The following is an 18,586-nucleotide window of genomic DNA, read 5'->3' as shown; positions in this document are numbered from 1 at the left end:
TAAATATGGCAAGACAGGAGAGGGCTGACTGTTATACGCAGCAGTCCTTGTGAGAGGTAGCAAATTTAAAGGGCTTGATTTTCCAAAGCAGATCCTTGTGTACCGTGCTTGAACTCCCTACGAAGAATCCAGACCCCTAATGTTTATTTGATAAATTAAAAAAAAGTTAGAAAAATAAAGTTAGAGAAAGGAATGTTTTTTTGCCAAAACTTAGGAATGTAATTGGGATGAACTTATTGTCTGAGAATGGTAACAGGTTCCTTGTTTCGAAGATGTAATCAAGCGTTAGTTCCCAAATGTTTTTCTCTGATGTACGCAGTAGAATTCAAAGGAAGCATCATTTTGAGAGAGTGAGCAATGTGACCTGTCAAGTTAGGGAGCCACCATGCTCTTAAAAACCAGCATGAGGACTTGTTTCTGGTGAAATCTGTGGGGACCCAGTGGTGCTACCAGGTGTTCCCCTTTAAGCCCCTTTTTTTTCCTAGGAGTGAAGCAGTTTCTTGTTCTCTGTACCGTAGATGCCCTGGAACATTGTCTGGATCCCAGTATGACAGAGTGGGAGCGAGGCCGAGAACGGGAGGAATTTGCTCGGGCAGCCCTGCTGTATGCATCTTCCCATTCGACCTTGTCCTCCAGGTTCACTCATGCCAAGGAGGACGACGATTCAGATAAAGTAGAAGTTCCTCGAGACCAAGAGGTCTGTTACCATTATGTCCCTACCTGGTGCATTTAAAAAAAAAAAAGGTTTTTATTGATTTTTTTGCGAGAGAGAGAGAGGGGGGGGGGGAGAAAGAGAGAGAGAGAGAGCGAGTGTATGTGAGAGAGAAACATTAATCGGTTGCCTCTCATATACATCCTGACCAAGGATCGAACCAGTGACCTTTTGGTGCACAGGGCGACACTCAAACAACTGAGCCACTCCAGCCAGGGCGCCTGGTGCATTTAAAAAAAAATTATCTTTATTGTTAAAAGTATTACAGACACTACCCTTCCTTCCCTCATTGACCCTCTCCTCCCCACTCCTGCCCCCTTCTGACTCCTGGTACATTAAAAAACAAATTTTATTTATTGATTTGAGAGAGAGGAAGGAAGGGGGAGGGGAGAGAGAGAAACATCAGTTGTTTCACTTGTTTATGCATTCATTGGTTGATTCTTTTATATTTTTAAAAAAATATTTATTGATTTCAGAGAAGAAGGGAGAGGGAGAGATAGAAACATCAATGATGAGAGAGAATCACTGATTGGCTGCCTCCTGCATGGCCCCCACTGGGGAACAAGCCTGCAACCTGGGCATGTGCTCTTGACCAGAATCAAACTTGGGACCCTTCAGTCCACAGGCTGATGCCCTGTCCACTGAGCCAAACCTACTAGGACTCATTGGTTGATTCTTGCAAGTGCCCTGAACAGGATTGAACCTGCAGCCTTGGAGTATTGCGATGATGCTCTAACCAACTGGGCTACCTGGCCAGGGCCTACCTGGTGCATTCTAAAATTAAAACATTGCATAGCTGCTAAGTGAAATAAGTCAGTCAGAGAAAGACACTCACTCATATGTAGAATCTAATTAACAAAATAAACTGATGAACAGAGTGGAAGCATGGAACAGTATCTTGGAGGGAAAGTGGGGGAGGATGGGTGAGTGTGAGATTACCAACTGAAGACCTGTATGCATATATGCATCACCCAGGGACATGGATAGTGGGATGGAGGGCCTGGGGCAGGAGTGGGGGTAGGCTGGAGGGGGTCAATGGGGAAAAAAGAGGGACATATGTAATACTTTCAACAATAAAGATTTTAAAAACACACACACAATACACTGCATAGCTAAATATTTAAACTCCCTCAGTTGAAAAGATCAAAATACACATGGCATTGTAAAATTATAAATTACGTTTATGTTTTTAGCTTCTGGTGTACTTTAGCAAAAATGTAGCATGACTGGTTGTGTAATTGTGAAAAATTGCTTGAAAACTTGTAAATGGGAGGGCAGTGAGGTCAATTGTGTGATGACAAAGAATGAATGTCTTTTCCCAGAATGATGTCAATGACAAGCAGTCGGCTGTGAAGATGAAGATGTTTGGGAAGCTCACCCGAGACACATTTGAATGGCATCCTGACAAGCTTCTATGTAAGAGGTTTAATGTCCCTGACCCTTATCCAGAGTAAGTTGGATAAACCTCCCCTTCCATCAGCACTTATTCCCTATATTAAAACTATTTTTCTTCTTACATGCTCATATAAATTCCCCTTTTCTAGATGAACTTACTTGTATATACTTGAGTTGCAAATTGTGCAGATTTAATTTCTATTACTTTGTTATTGAAAAAACAAACATCCAGATAGCAAACTTATTCCATATTTAAGACATAAAACTCAGATATGTCAAGTTATAAAACGTAATGCTTATCTAATTTGCCACTTTTTCAATCCTATCCTATATAATAAAAGGCTAATATGCAAATTGACCCAACGGCAGAGCAACTGGTTGCTATGACATGCACTGACCACCAGGGGGAAGACGCTCAATGCAGCAGCTGCCCCCTGGTGGTCAGTGCTCTCCCACAGGGAGAGCACTCCTCAACCAGAACCCAAGCTCACGGCTGACGAGCGCAGCGGTGGTGTCGGGAGCCTCTCTTGCCTCTGCGGCAGCACAAAGAATGTCCTAAGCTATCAGTCGGACATCCCCCGAGGGCTCCTGGACTGTGAGAGGGTGCAGGTTGGGCTGAGGGACAACCCTCCCTGCCGAGTGCATGAATTTCATGTACCGGGCCTCTAGTAATTCACACACAGTTTACATTTAAAATGTTACTTACGTTTTATAATTCTTTATAAAAGTTTAGTACTTCTTATTTGATTATAAACACCCCAAGAAAGCATATACAGTTGAATCAGAGACTTTGTCAGAAGATTTAGGTATGCAGTTGACCCTTGAACAATGCAGTGGTTAGGGGCTTTGACACTGCACACCGTCCGCCCCCCTCCCACCACCCCCCCCCCCCCAGTCAAAAGTCCATGTATAACTTTTTTTTAAAAAAAGTATACTTTACTTATTTATTTATATTTATTTATTTATAAATCCTCAACTGAGGATATTTTTACATTGATCTTTTAGAGAGAGTGGAAGAGAGAGGGAAAGACAGAGAGAAACATTGATGTGAGAGAAACACATCAATTGGTTGCTTCCTGCATGAGCCCCGACCAGGGCCTAGGCTGGGAGGAGCCTGCAACTGAGGTATGTGCCCTTGACGAGAATTGAATCCAGGACACTTTGGTCCACAGGCCAACGCTCTATCCACTGAGCAAAACTGGCTAGGGCTATAACTTTTTTTTTAAAGATCCAATGAATTCTCATTCCAAAGGTTTTTTTTATTTTGTTTTCATTTTAGAGGAAGGGAGAGGGATAGAGAGATAGAAACATCAATAAGAAAGAAACATCGATTGGTTGCCTCCTACATGCCCCCTACTGTGGATCAAGCTTGCAACCTGAGCATGTGCCCTAACTGGGAATCGAACCATGACCTCTTGGTTCATGGGCTGATGTTCAACCACTGAGTAACACCAGCTGGGCTCACGTATAACTTTTGACTCCCCAAAACCTTAACTACTAACAGTACTGTTCACCAGAAGCCTTACAGGTAACATAAGCAGTCGACATACTATTTTGTATGGTATATGTATTACATATTATCTATATCCTATCTAATAAAACAGAAAAATGATAATTGGCGTACGACGATACCCTTTTCATTGGCTAATCAGGGCTATATGCAAATTAACTGCCAACTATGATTGGCAGTTAACTGCCAACAAGATGGCGGTTAATTTGCATATGTAGGCACAATGCAGGGAGGCGAAAGGGAAAGCAGGAAGAAGCCCCCTGCCGCTGACAGTGATCGGAAACCCAGGGGGGAGCTAAGAGCTGGGGGGCAGGGCAAAGGCGGCCCTGGGGCCGCCTTTGCCCTGCCCCCCAGCCATGATCAGAGAATCAGGCGCCTTTGCCGCCCTGGCCAGTGATAGCAGGAAGTAGGGGTGGAGCCAGCGATGGGAGCTGGGCACGGTCGAAGCTGGCAGTCCCGGGAGCTAGGGGTCCCTTGCCTGGGCCTAAAGCGGAGCCCACGATCACGGGGCCGCTGCAGCTGCGGGTCCCCGCTGCCCGGGCCGGACGCCTAGGCCAGAGGCGTTAGGCCTGGGCAGGGGCGGAGCCTGTAACCGCGGGGAGCTGGGGGTCCCCTGCCCAGGCCTGACACCTCTGCCGGAGGCCTCAGGCCTGGTCAAGGGGCCGATCCGGTGATTGGTGATCGGAGGGTGATGAGGCCTCAGGCCTGGGCAGGGGCCAGAGCCAGTGATCGGGGGGAGATGGGGGTCCCCTCCTGTGATGGGGGTCTACGCCTCTGGCCGAGGCATCAGGCCTGGGCTGGGGGCAGAACCAGTGATGGGGGGAAATGAGGCCTGGGCAAGGGGCCGATCCTGCGATTGGAGGGTGATGGGGGTCAACGCCTGAGGGCTCCCAGTATGTGAGAGGGGGCAGGCTGGGCTGAGGGACACTCCCCCCACCACACACACGCAGTGCACGAATTTCGTGCACCGGGCCCCTAGTATATATATAGAAGCCTAAGTGACCATTATGACTGAACGACCAGCCAGTAGCTATTACGCACACTGACCACCAGAGGGCAGACGCTCAACGCAGAAGCTGTCCTCTGGTGGTCAGTGTGCTCCCACAGCCAACCTCCTGCAGCTGGCCAACCTCCGCCGTCCCTGGCCAGCCTTGATTGGCCCCGATTGGGACTGGGCAAGATGGCCCCAATAGTCCAGGAGGGACCCCCACCCCCCCCATGCATGAATTTGTGCACCGGGCCTCCAGTATTCTTATAATAAAGTAAGTTAGAGAAAATAAAGTGTTAAGGAATCATAAGGAAAATACATTTATGGTATCTATTGAAAATAATCTGCATATAAGTGACCTGCACAGCTCAAACCTGTGTTATATTTTTAGCAGTGGAACTTTTCCTTAATGGAAATCCATCTTCAAAGTTAAATTCTAGCTCTTACTATAATCAGGAAATAACTAATGGTTACTAAAGTCACCCATTATAAATTCTTAAATTGCTTTGGCAAGTGAAAACATCTTAGGGGACCTTTATAACCAAGTAGAAGAGCTACAGGTGAAACACATGAGATGGTAAGCTTTATAGGAATTAGATTTTATTGTCACAGTTGTTATTAAAATTATATTCATATTTTTTCTTTTCAACCCCCAGTTCAACTTTAGTTGGCTTACCAAGAGTGAAACGTGACAAATACTCAGTCTTCAACTTTCTGACATTCCCAGAGACAGCTTCCTTGCCTACAACTCAAGCCTCAAGTGAAAAAGTATCGCAGCACCGAGGTCCCGACAGTGAGTAGGGCTTCCTCAGGTCCAGTTGCTGACCATGATCTGTTGGGAAGACAGAAATAAAGGGTCATCTAATCCTAAGGATACACAGAGTGCAAACTCTCCTCCCATAAACATAATTGCTCATATGGATACCTTCGCTCATGTTGTCATGGTCCAGATGGGTCCTGTTGGGGGTGGTACTCTGCCTCAGCATCTGCCACGTGCCCAACACTTTGCACAGTGCCCGGCCTGTAGTAGGGTCACTGATATTCTTGAATGAGCTGTAATGAAAAACTCGTCTTCTGCTTGCTAATTCTGATGTTATGTCTATGTCCTACTTTTCAGAACCAAGAAAACCATCCAGATGGGATACATCTAAACAAGAAAAGAAAGAAGATTCCATTAGTGAATTCTTAAGTTTGGCTAGATCAAAAGTTGGTCCACTTGAACAAGAGTCCAGTCCATTAGTAAACAAAGAGGAAGTGCATGTGAAGGAATCACTCTCAAATAAGGTATTTGGGCTTCTGGTTCTCTTTGCCAGGCTAGCCGTGGCCTTTACCTTTCTCTATAGTGAGCAGTGGTAACACACTCTGTGAAGGGCTAGATATTAACATGTTAAGCCCCATTTTCGTCACCGGTGACCTACACTATACTTTCCGTCCAGAAGACAAAACAGGCTGGGTGCTTAATGTGTTAAATATTGAAAGCTTTGTGGGCCATAGTCTCTATTGCAACTATTCAACCCTGCTGTTGAGTGTGAAAGGAACCACAGGCAATGTGAAAACAATTGGGTACTTGTATCTTCTGTAATAATACAAGTGTAATATGCAAATCTACCAAACAACCAAACAGCAGAACGACCTTCCAGACGACCTTCTCGATGACCACGGTATGACATGCACTGGTGCCAGGCCAGCCAAGGCGGGTGCAATGTGATTGGTCAGGGGGCCCTGCCATTGCTCCACAATTGCCCTGCGAGGGAGGCCCAGGCCACCAGCTGGTGGGGCGATCGATCGGGGGTGGGGATAGGAGGGCTCCGCAGTTGCCCCAAAGAGGGAGGCCCAGGCCACCCTCTGCGCAGCGATCGATCTGGGGGCCCCTTGATCGATCCCACAGAGGGAGGCCCAGGCCACCGGCCAACGATGCTGTGGTGGGTGTGCGGGGCCGGCCAGCGATCGCCCCGCAGAGGGAGGCCCAGGCCAGCCAAGCAGTCGCACCCCACACCTGTCGCCTGCAGAGAGAGGTGACCGGTGGTGGGGGAGGGGGGCAGTGTCAGCGGCGGGGGCAGGGCCAGCTGCTGGCAGCCAGGGGAAGGAAAGCCCCTATAGGCCCTGATCACCAGCCAGGCATAGGGACCCTACCCAAGGGGTCCCAGATTGTGAGAGAGTGCCCGCCAGGCTGAGGGACACTTTCTCCCCCGTGCACGAATTTTGTGCACTAGGCTTCTAGTGTTCCAATAAAGCTTATTTACAAAAACAGACAGTAGGTTGGATTTGGCCCCTGAGCTGTAGTTTGCCAACACCTGCGCTACTGTCGAACAATTCGAGTCACAGCTTAAATCATTTGAGGAGAGGTTATAAACTGCCTAGAATGGCTTTCACGTAGCATTAACTATTAAAACAAAATTCAGTGTATTTGTATTAGAAAATATAATTTTCCAAGTAACAAGTATTCTCTTTTGTGGAGAATATAGAGAGAATATCCATTGTTGGTTTTTTTAAAATTACTGCTTTAATAGTTAACAGTTGAACTTAATAAAAAGTTGCTTTTATTTATAATATTGTCATTACATTTTAAAATATTTTTGTAACTTATTATTATTAAACCTGGGCAGGGTTTACTCTAGTTTTTAATCCTCACCCTATTGATTTTAGAGACAGAGGAAGGGAGGGAGAGACAGAGAGAGAAAGAGAGAGAGAGAGAGAGACATCGATTGGCTGCCTCCCGTTGCACCCCGACTGGGGATCTAACCTACAACCTTCTGGTGTAGAGGGCAGTGCTCCAACCAACTGAGCCACCTGGGCAGGGTTTACTCTAGTTTTAAATTAACCTACATTAAAACAGACTTTTTCAGCCCTGGCTGGTTTGGCTCACTGGATGGCTTAGCCTGTGGACTGAAGGATCCTGGGTTCGATTCTGGTCAGGAGCACATACCTTAGTTTCAGGCTCGATCCCCGGCCCAGGGACGCGTGCGGGAGGCAGCCAATGATGTGTCTCTCTCACATCAATGTTTCTCCTCCTCCCTTCCATTCTCTCTAAAAAATCAATAGAAAAAATATCCTTGGCTGAGGATTAACAGCAACAGCAACTTGACTTTTTACATGTACAGTTCAGTGAGTTTTTGCACAGATTCATGTAATCACTGCCACAATCAGGATACATATGGTACCATCATCACAAGAAGCCTCCGCATGCTGTTCCTTTATAGTTTCCCCTCTCTGCATCCCAGAACCCAGTCAGCCACTGATCTCTTCTTTGTCTTTATAGTTTTGTTCTAGAATGTTATATACTAGTAAATGGAATCAGACAATATATAGCCTTTTGAGATTGGCTTCTTTCATTCAGCATCATACCTTTGAGATTTATAGTATTTTTGCATGTAGCAATAGTTCATTCCTTTTTATTGCCGAACTAGAGGCCTGGTGCATGAATTTGTGTATGGGTGTGGTCCCTAGGCCTCGCCAGCGATCGAAGCGCCATGTGCCCCCCTCCACCTGAGTCATGGTGCCCGAGTCCCCACACAGAGATGTGGTGAGTGTGGCCGGATGCCATGGGCCTGGGTGCAGTGTGGGCATGGAAGCCGGGTGGGCAGCGCGCTCTGTCCCAGCTGACCTCGTAGACTGGCTCCTGTGTGAACCCACGAGGAACCCGACCAGACCCTGTGGTCCCAGCTGCTGCGGCCGGGCTCACCTGGAAGACGCCATGTGGGTGCGGGGTGGGCTCCTTGTGGGCATCTGGCACCTCAGCGCGGGGGGCTTCCCTGGCGCATGAGCCCTGGTATCCCAGAAAAGGTAGTAGGGGGAGTGAGAGCAAGCTCAGGGGACACCCCGCATTCTCACTGCACCTCTGTCCCCCGTCACCCCCGCCCCCAGGTAGTCGGCGAGAGGTTGCAGCACATCGCTGATGCCTGCCATGTTCTGCGCCACCCCCTGGTGGTCAGCGCATGTCATAGTGAGCAGTTGAACTCCTGGTCGAGGGGACAATTTACATATTAGGCTTTTATTATATAGGATACTATTTTGTTGTATGGGTGTACCATAGTTTGTTGTTCACTCTTTAAGGACATATGGTTGTTTCCAGCTTTTGGCTATCATAAATAAAGCTGCTGTGAATATTCATGTGCAGATTTTATGTGGACATAAGTATTTATTTCTCACCTAGTAGTGGAGTACTGGGTAATAATATACTTACAGATTTAACTTTATAAGAAACTGCCAGGCTGTATTCCAAAGTGGTTTTTGCTTCAGGTATTTTGAAATTCTCTTGTTAATTACATTCTCATTTTAGATTATTATATCTTTTTGGTAAATTGACTCTTTTATCATTATGTAATATCACTCTTTATCTCTTTTACATAGTACTAGTATATATTTTTCCATCATTTTAACCTATCTAATTCATTACCTTGAAAGTGGGTTTTTTTTTTTTTATAAAAAGCAAGTAATTGTCATTGAGTCTTTTTTTAAAAATGCACTTGGTAATATACATGTTTTAATTTGTGTTTTGATCATTTGCATGTAATTTGTTGATATATTTGGATTTATATTTGCAATTTTATTTGCTTTCTGTCTGTTTTTATTCTTTTTTTTGTTCCTCTCTTTTCCCTTTCCTGCCTTCTTTTGTATTACTTAAATAATGGTTAGTATTCCATTTTGATTTATTAATTATTATTTTTAAAAATATATTTTTATTCATTTCAGAGAGGAAGGGAGAGGGAGAGATAGAAACATCAATGATAAGAGAAAATCATTCATTGGTTGTCTTCTGCACACCTCCTACTGGGGATCAAGCCCGCAACCTGGGACCTCTTGGTCCATGGGACAACGCCCAGTTTACTGAGCCACACTGGCTAGGCAATTTATCTATTAATTATTTTTTACTCTCTTTATTTTTTAGTGATTATTTTAGGGATTACAATGTACATATTTACCTTTTCACAGTCTACTTAGAATTGATATTTTATCCCTTCAAGTGTAATGTAGAAATCTTACCACGGATAGGTCTCTTTTCTCTCCATTTTATATTATCTTATGTATATACACTGAAAACTTTATCAGACAATGTTTTGATTTTTACTTCAATGTTATACACATGTTAAAGAACTGATGAGAAGAGAATAGTTTATTGTATTTACTGAGGTATATATAATTTCTGTAGTTCTTTCTTCATTCCTGAAGTTCCAAGTTCCCTCTTTCACTTTCTTCTGTCTGAGGAACTTCCTTTAGCATTTCTTTTACAGCACTTCCAGCAACTAATTCTCTTAATTTTCCTTAATCAGAGAATTTCCTGTGTTTTATCTTCATTTCTAAAGGATGCGTATGCTGGGAATAGAATTCTGGGTCAGCAATTCTTTTCTTTTAGTTCTTAAAAATGTTGTACCACTTCCTTTTGACATTCCTGATTTCTGACGAGAAATCTACAGTCATTCATATAATTATTTATCTCTTTATATGATGTGATATGATGTGATTTTTCCTCTTGCTTTTTGATTGTGATGTGTCTGGGCATGATTTCTTTGAGATTAGTGTGTTTGGGGTTTGCTGAGCTTCTTTGCTGGATAAAGTAATCTTGGTTGTAGGTTCTTGGTATTCATCACTTTGAATATTTCTTGCCACTCCCTTCTGGCTTGCAAAGTTTCTGTTGAGAAATCAGCTGACAGTCGTATGGGTATTCCCTTGTAGGTAACTGAGTTTCTTTCTCTTGCTGCTTTTAAGATTCTCTCTTTGTCTTTTTTTTTTTTTAATTAAATCTTTATTGTTCAGATTATTACATTTGTTCCTCTTTTTTCCCCCCATAACTCCCCTCCTCCCAGTTCCCACCCCACCCTCTGCCCTCACTCCCCACCCACTGTCTTCATCCATAGGTGCACGATTTTTTGTCCAGTCTCTTCCCGCATCTCCCACACCCCTTTTCCCCCCCAAGAATAGTAAGTCCATTCCCTTTCTATGTCCCCGATTCTATTATGATCACCAGATTATTTATTCACTTGATTCTTAGATTCACTTGTTGATAGATGCATGTTTGTTGTTCATAATTTGTATCTTTACCTTTTTCTTCTTCTTCCTCTTCTTAAAGGATACCTTTCAGCATTTCATATAATACTGGTTTGGTGGTGATGAACTCCTTTAGCTTTTCCTTATCTGTGAAGCTCTTTATCTGACCTTCAGTTCTGAATGATAGCTTTGCTGGATAAAGTAATCTTGGTTGTAGGTTCTTGGTATTCATCACTTTGAATATTTCTTGCCACTCCCTTCTGGCCTGCAAAGTTTCTGTTGAGAAATCAGCTGACAGTCGTATGGGTATTCCCTTGTAGGTAACTGAGTTTCTTTCTCTTGCTGCTTTTAAGATTCTCTCTTTGTCTTTTGCTCTCGGCATTTTAATTATGATGTGTCTTGGTGTGGTCCTCTTTGGATTCCTTTTGTTTGGGGTTCTCTGAGCATCCTGGACTTGTAAGTCTATTTCTTTCATCAGGTAGGGGAAGTTTTCTGTCATTATTTCTTCAAATAGGTTTTCAATATCTTGCTCTCTCTCATCTTCTGGCACCCCTATAATTCGGATGTTGGTACGCTTGAAGCTGTCCCAGAGGCGCCTTACACCATCTTCGTATTTTTGGATTCTTTTTTCATTTTGCTTTTCTGGTTGGGTGTTTTTTGCTTCTTCGCATTTCAAATCTTTGACTTGATTCTTGCACTCCTCTGGTCTGCTGTTGGGAGTCTGTATAATATTCGTTATTTCAGTCAGTGTATGCTTAATTTCTAGTTGGTTCTTTATCACAACATCGAAGGTCTCATTAGATTTCTTGAGTATCTCCCTATATTTATCAGCGGTCTCACCAGTCTTTTTGAAGGCCTTACTAAGTTTATCGGTGGCTTCTAGACAGTTCTTGAGAGACCTTAAAAGTGTGGTTTTGAACTCTAGATCCTCCATTTCTGTCAGTTGTGTCCTGTTTCTTTGTCTCCGCATTTTTTATGCTTTCCTGGTGCACCCCCTAGTGGTCTTTGTGTGCAGTCTTGTTGTAGTTAAGCCTTGATTGTTGTAGGTAACACTGGGGGGGATTTTATCTCCAGGCCAACTGGCTGTGAGAATCAGCTGTGTCTGCAGTGGGAGAACTTCTGTCCTCTAGGGAGGTGCTAATCTAGCCTTTGCCTAAGGCTATCCTGCAAATGCCTCTGTGCAAGGCTTGGGCAGGGTGGGTCCCAGGGGATCAACAGGGCGGGCGGAGCGAGCAGTTATGGCTGCTCTCAGTCCTGTCTCCAGAGGCTCTGCCTCTCAGGGTCCCAGCAACCGCTGCAAACCTTGGAGAGAAAACTGCCCTCGAGTTCCGACCGATGCCAGACAGTCCTGCTTCTCCCGTTTGAGTCTGGGTCCCCAGAGACTCTCCCGGAACTGGAGCTCAGAGCCTGAGACTCCCTCCGGATTGAAACAGACAACCGCGCCCTCAGCCGCCAGCCCGCTCCGCACGCACCTCCGCACCTTTGTATTTTCCACACTGCACCTCCTCTGAGTCTCGGTATGCTTTTCTCTTTCCTTCTAGTTGTAGAATTTCCCCTCAGCCAGCCTTCCTGTGGTTCTCGGTGATGTCCGTTCCGTCTTTTAGTTGTATTTTTAAAGTGGTTGTGTGAGGCAGCAATCTCCGGTGTTTACCTATGCTGCCATCTTGGTTTCTCCTCTCTGCTGAGCTTCTTGAATCTTTAATATTGTCTTTCCCCAGATTTGGACATTTCCAGCCATTACTTTTTTCAGATATTCCTCCTGTACCATACTCTCACTCCTCTCTGTTCCTTTTCCCCTCTATTGTTCAAAACAGATAATTTCTATTGATCTGTCTTCAAGTTTACTGACTCTTTCTTCTATCTGCATTCTGTTAATGAGCTCATCTAGTTAATTTTTAATTTTTATTATTGTATTTTTCATTTCTAAAATTCCCATTTAGTTCTTCATATCTTTTATTTCTTTGCTAAGACCTTTTTATTTTTCCAGTTGTTTGCTTTTATTCTTGGAGCACAGTTGTAAAAGCTGCTTTAAAGTCTGTCTGATAATTCCAACATTTTTGTCAACTTGGGTTTGTATCTGTTGATTGTCTTTTGCAAGTTGAGATTTTCCTGGTTCCTTGTATACCAAGTAGTTTAGGTTTGCATCCTGGAAATTTTGAATATTATGTCATGAGATCCTGGGTCTCTTTCAAATTCTAAAGAGAATGCTGAATTTTCATTTTGTTTTGCTTTAGCAGACAATCAACCTAGTAAGTTCAGGCTGCAATTCCAACCCATCTTCTGCGGGCTGTGGTTCAAATGTCAGTCTAGTTTTCAGAGCCTTTATATTCAGATATGCATGTGCACTTCCCAGTGGTCTGGGACCTGGCTGGTAGTTAATCCCATAGTTCTGTTAGCAAAGCCTGTGGTTTGCTGTTTAGAGTCAGATCCACACATGCATAGCTTGGAGGTGAGCCAGAAGCTCATAGACCACGTTATAGGAGCTCCTCCTCTTCATGATCTTTCTGACACTTTCTGACTCGCTGGGCTCCTCCTTCCATTCTCCAGTCAGAAAGCTACAACTTTAAAATATATATATATTTTTTCATTAATTTCAGAGAGGAAGGGAGAGGGAGAGAGAGATAGAAACATCAATGATGAGAGAGTATCATTGATCGGCTGCCTCCTGCACGGCCCACACTGGGGATTGAGCCCCGCAACCTGGGCATGTGCCCTGATTGGGAATTGAACTGTGACCTCCTGGTTTTTAGGTCGACGCTCAACCACTGAGCCACACCAGGCAGGACTTTTTTTTTTTAATTGATGTTTGAGAGAGAGATGGGGATTGGGGGAAGGGAGTGAAAGAAAGAAAAACATCGATCTAAGAGAGAAACATCAATCAGTTGCCTCCTATACAGGCCCTTGCTGGGGATTGAACCCAGAACCCGAGTATGTGCCTTAACCAGGAATCGAACTCGCCACCTTTTGGTGTACATGACGATGCTTCAACCAACAGCCACACTGGCCAGGGCAGAAAGCCAGGACTTTAGATTCCCTGTTTTGCCTTATACTTCCTGTGACTTTCTTTGTTGCTGGAGTCAAGTGGCAGGAGGGCAGGAAGGGAAAAAAGCAGTGGGATTTGATCCAGACTGTTGGAACCACGGCCTCTATGGTCAGAGAAAAAGGTTCCCCTCCTTCAGAGCCTGGCAGCTGCTGCCATCTCCGCTGTTGCCACTGTGGATTGGAACTTCTCCATTCAGCTTTTACTGTTACCTTTTTTAATGGCATAAAACCCTACTCAGAGACTCTGGCTCTGTGATTCGGTCAGAAGATTAGAGAGCCTTCTAGATTTTCTCAAAAAATCATGTTGATATAATATTTAGGTAATTTTTTCTGGAAAGTTTTTTTTTCCCTTGCTTTTTCACTTGTTAGCTATGAGGCCTTAAAGGGCTCTTTCCCGATCTGGGTTGTTTAATACATATTTTTTCTGCTTCTAAGTTTTTATTAACGTGACTTTTTAAAAACAAACGTATCCATACCAGTGTGGAGGGTAAGAGTGGGAGAAGAGGGGAGGGTAGGGCAGGGCAGGGTAAGGAATTCTGCTCTGTTGGTAATAGAGCTCCAGGTTCGTCCCATCGTGGATTCTGTCTGGAGTAAAGGTGTTAAGGGATCCTTACTGGGGGCTCCATCCCAGCCCTCTCATCTGTCACAGCTGGGTCACGGTGGCCGGAGCCATTTTGGACTGGTGACTGGGAATATTTTTTCTTCGGAAACTTCTGAGTCAGCACAGATACAATGTCCGTACCTTTTGGTGGAGGGTGTGGTGGTGAGGAAGCTCTGCAAACGCAGCTGCTGTGTATTTGGTGGGTGTTGTGGTTGCTATTTAATTCCAGTACAGCTCCTGTTATATTTCAGAAAAATATAAACAAAAAAGATCAGCTTGTATAGTTATCTAAGAGTAGAATGTCTCATGTATTTATGACAGTCCTGCCTGTACATTTAATAATATCGACACCATTAAGGGCCAGAAATGTCTATGGACACAGATGTCAGCCAGCTGTCATTCAGTTCATGGTCCGTGCATGTGACATTGGTATCTGTGGTTTGCCCTAAATATACCAGACTAGGCATTTCTAGGGCATTTCTACCTTGATTTCCTGTGCTTCACTGTCAGGCTCTCTCTCCTGACTTTTTATATGATTTAAAAAAATTTTTTTTAAAGAATCTCAAAAGCTTAAATACAGTACAGATAAATCTTTTCTTGAACTGCTTGAGCATAAGATGCCACATCACTCCTGGGTTTCCTTCAAAGAAGGACTTTCTCCTATGTAATCAGAGTACGCCCATTAAAATCAGGAAATTAACATTGATACGTAACTACTATCTAATTCTCAGACCCATTCAAAGTCTACCAGTTGTCCTAATAGTGTCCTTTATTACAGCGAAAGGATTCAGTGCAGCATCACTTACAGCATGTAGCTGTCAAGTCTCCTTATCTCCTCCAATCTGGAGCAGTTCCTCAGTTTTTCCTTGAGTTTTATGATCTTGCTACTTTGGAAGATGACAGGCAGTATTTTGAAGAACGTTCCTCTATTTGGGCTTGTCTGATGTTACCTCAGGACTAGATTCAGGTTCAGCGTCTTTGGCAGGATCCTCAGCTGGTGTGCTCTCACTGATCCTGTCACGTGGCGCCGTCAGCGATTGGCCCCGTTACTGGTGATGTTCACTTTGACCACTTGAGTACTGTGGTGCCTTCCAGGGTTTTTCACTGTAAAGTTCATCTTTCCCCCTTTCTAATTAATACATACTTTTATTCATTTCTTATTAATTTTTACTTAATTATTTTAAATAAGTATTTGGAAGTGTTGAAATATAAATACCCTGTTTCTCATCAAACTATTTCTTTGTTTCCTATTTTACCCAAAGGGATAAATTTGGTGCTCTTGATATTTATTTAAACTCTCAGATTGGCCCTGACCAGTTTGGCTCAGTGGCTAGAGCAGCCGTGGGCAAACTACGGCCCGCGGGCCGGATCCGGCCCGTTTGAAATGAATAAAACTAAAAAAAAAAAAAAAAAAGACCGTACCCTTTTATGTAATGATGTTTACTTTGAATTTATATTAGTTCACACAAACATTCCATCCATGCTTTTGTTCCGGCCCTCCGGTCCAGTTTAAGAACCCATTGTGGCCCTCGAGTCAAAAAGTTTGCCCACCCCTGGGCTAGAGCGTCGGCCTGTGGACTGAAGAGTCCCAGGTTCGATTCCGGTCAAGGGCATGTACCTTGGTTGTGGGCACATCCCCAGTAGGGGGTGTGCAGGAGGCAACTGGTCGATGTTTCTCTCTCATGGATGTTTCTAACTCTCTATCCCTCTCCCTTCCTCTCTGTAAAAAATCAATAAAATATATTTTTAAAAAATTAAAAAAAATAAACACTCAGATTGTACTGGTTGGCTAGTTGGAGCCCCTTCAGGTAGGTTTTGTGTCCTTGTAATATATCCCTCCTCCTCTCCGAGCATGAAGCTCAGTAAGATTTTCTGGACTCCTCTTTTTATTTTTCTCAGTTCCAGCTGTAGAATCAGTCTCCAAGGTGCCTGGCTATTTTTAGTGGGGAATGGTATACTTGTTTTCTTTGATTTTTATTTCTGTGAAAAGAGTTTATTTTAAAACCACAAATGCCACTGTCTTGTACCATTTTCCTCCTGTGGGTATTTGTAACTTTGCTGTAGAAATTGGAGGTGATATGGTATGGAGGAGTGCCCGCTGGTTGAGAGCTGGGCCTCTCATCTCTGAGCCTGGTTTTCCAGTGGAAAAATGGAAGGACAGAAGTGGATTGTGATCTGGGCCTGGGGTTCTTGTATCGCTTAGCACATTAGTTTGCCCAGGCCTGGCTGGTGATACGCGGTTGGAGGGTGGGAGCTGTGTCGTCTTCTCACCTTTGCTATTTGCTGATTGACTTGAGTGCATACAAAGTTGCTGGCTCTTTATTTGGTCGGTATGCATGCCCATTTCTAGGCTCCTTTTAGGAAGAGTGGTGTGTAGTTGCAAAGAGAAGTTTTGTGGCCATTTTATCAATGTGTTCCTGGCTTCTTCCCCATTGTGTGGAGGGCCTAGTTTTCTCTCCAGCATTTTCTTATGAAAGGTGTCTTCAGCACCTTTAATATTGGACCTCTGAAGGCTCAGACAGACTCTTGAAAATAGGACAGAGGCACTGTGCTATTTCCTACTGCACTTTTCTCTGCATTTCTGATTAACGACCTATCTCTATGAGAAATTTCAGCTGCTTCTACCGTTCAGCACATCCTGCAGTTGTTGAATCAGAAACACCACAAAAATAAATATTGTGTGTGATAATTGTTTAGTTATGCAGTATGTGAGTGTGGAGACCCATGTACACGAACATAAACACCGGTGTGTGTGTGTGTGTGTGTGTGTGTGTGTGTGTGTGTGTGTTTTCTAGAACATTTGGCTCCTTTCACTCTTCCTTCTTCATTCCTGACTCTTATTTCCCTGTTAATACAGCTGGTAAACAAAGATGTGGATTCACAGACTGAAGGGGGAGAGAGCCGCCCATCCATGGACTTATTCAAGGCCATCTTCGCCAGCTCCTCTGAAGAAAAGTCCTCATCCTCTGAGGATGAGCAGGGCGACAGCGAGGATGATCAGGAGGGTCCCGGGGAGGCTGACTTCAAAAGTTCCCAGGAGGAACTGTCGTCTGTGGCACCCAGTACGTCAGTATTTCAGACTGGGATCTGAAGGGGAAAATAGCCATGTCTCTAGAGAAGCTGCTGCTTTGCTTAGTGTGTAATTTTAAACCAGGATAATAGCAATCAGTGGTGTTTTAACCTTTTACATTTTTAACTGGGGTAGACCAGAGTTCTGTTTTATTTGGTATAAACCTCTGGTATATGTTTAGGATAGCTATGTTTGATAATGTTGATTTTCCTACTTATCCTAGTTGAGAAGATTTAAGAATAGTAAATATTTTATCTAAAAATAGCTGTATTTATGTATGTATGTATTTTAGAGAGAAAGAAAGGGGTGGGGACAGAGAAACATCTATTTATTGTCCCACTTATTTATGTATTCATTGGTTGATTCTTGTATGTGCCCTGTCCTGACCGGAGATTGAACCTGCAACCTTGGTGTGTGGTGACAATGCTCTAACCAACTGAGCTTGTTTTTAAAACCTTGTTGACAAGGAGGTGCTGGATTGCTGGATGACATTTAGTCATGACTACAAGGGCTCTTCCAGCTTTCCTCTCTGAAGGGCACATTGTGTGCTCTGGATCAACCAGCCCTGGCAGATGGGGTCTGTCCTCGTTACTCTAACACCTGGTCAGTAGCTTACCCTGCTTGTTCTGTTTAACCCAGCCAGGAGTGCTGGCACAGGAGAGGAGGCCGTCTTGCACTTGCAAGGGTAGAAGACTTTTCAGCTGCTTGGGGGTGGGTGTGTGGACAAAATTAGAGTGCTCTGCCTGCCCTGACAGTCTGTGGTGGACGTGGGTATAATTTTTGAGGGCCTTTAACCAAAAAGTTACATAGTAGTATAAAATATTGTTTGTTCTTAGGTGATTGCAAATGTCAGCCTCTATTTTATTTCTATAAAACAAATTCAACTTACATTTTTATTACGAAGTCATATATATTTGAATTTTAAAAATATAAATATATAGAAAGCTTAAGTTCCCAGAGATAACCATCCTGAACACTTTTGATGCTTATGTTTCTAGACTTTTTCTATTTTTATCTCTCTTATTTGAAAACATAGTCATCTGTTTTAAAAAATGATATTATTTATGTGAACATGATAATTTGTTTATATTCAGTTTTTCTCCTCTTTGATAATTCATTTTGAGTGAAATTAAACTTTCTGAGCTGGGGCATAGTCTTACATCCCTGATTATAAATTTAATTTTTCTCTGATGACCCTTCTTCGAGGATATGTTTCAACCCTTCAGTTTGCAGCAGGTGGTCGGGATGCCATACATATCCCTGTGTTACAGATACTGATGCAT

At 43.7% G+C, this 18,586-nt stretch overlaps 2 protein-coding genes across 7 annotated transcripts in view; one reads left to right on the top strand and one right to left on the bottom strand.

The window, feature by feature from the left end:
- LOC132217058 (xaa-Pro dipeptidase) overlaps positions 1-18,586 on the bottom strand; it is a 467,255-nt gene that overhangs the window by 96,818 nt on the left and 351,851 nt on the right. The window lies entirely within an intron of this gene.
- Positions 1-18,586, top strand: part of GPATCH1 (G-patch domain containing 1) — a 58,726-nt gene that overhangs the window by 31,362 nt on the left and 8,778 nt on the right. For both annotated transcript variants that reach the window (XM_059667004.1, XM_059667003.1), the window contains exons 12-16: positions 519-697; positions 2,035-2,162; positions 5,262-5,398; positions 5,723-5,889; positions 17,091-17,295. In XM_059667004.1, the coding sequence (XP_059522987.1) occupies positions 519-697; positions 2,035-2,162; positions 5,262-5,398; positions 5,723-5,889; positions 17,091-17,295 (816 nt within the window). The remainder of the gene's footprint in view (positions 1-518; positions 698-2,034; positions 2,163-5,261; positions 5,399-5,722; positions 5,890-17,090; positions 17,296-18,586) is intronic.

Source organism: Myotis daubentonii, chromosome 15 (genome assembly GCF_963259705.1).
Source record: "Myotis daubentonii chromosome 15, mMyoDau2.1, whole genome shotgun sequence".
NCBI classification, from domain to species: Eukaryota; Metazoa; Chordata; class Mammalia; order Chiroptera; family Vespertilionidae; genus Myotis; species Myotis daubentonii.
Note: the sequence above shows the minus strand (reverse complement) of the source record. Positions and strands in the feature narration are given on the sequence as shown.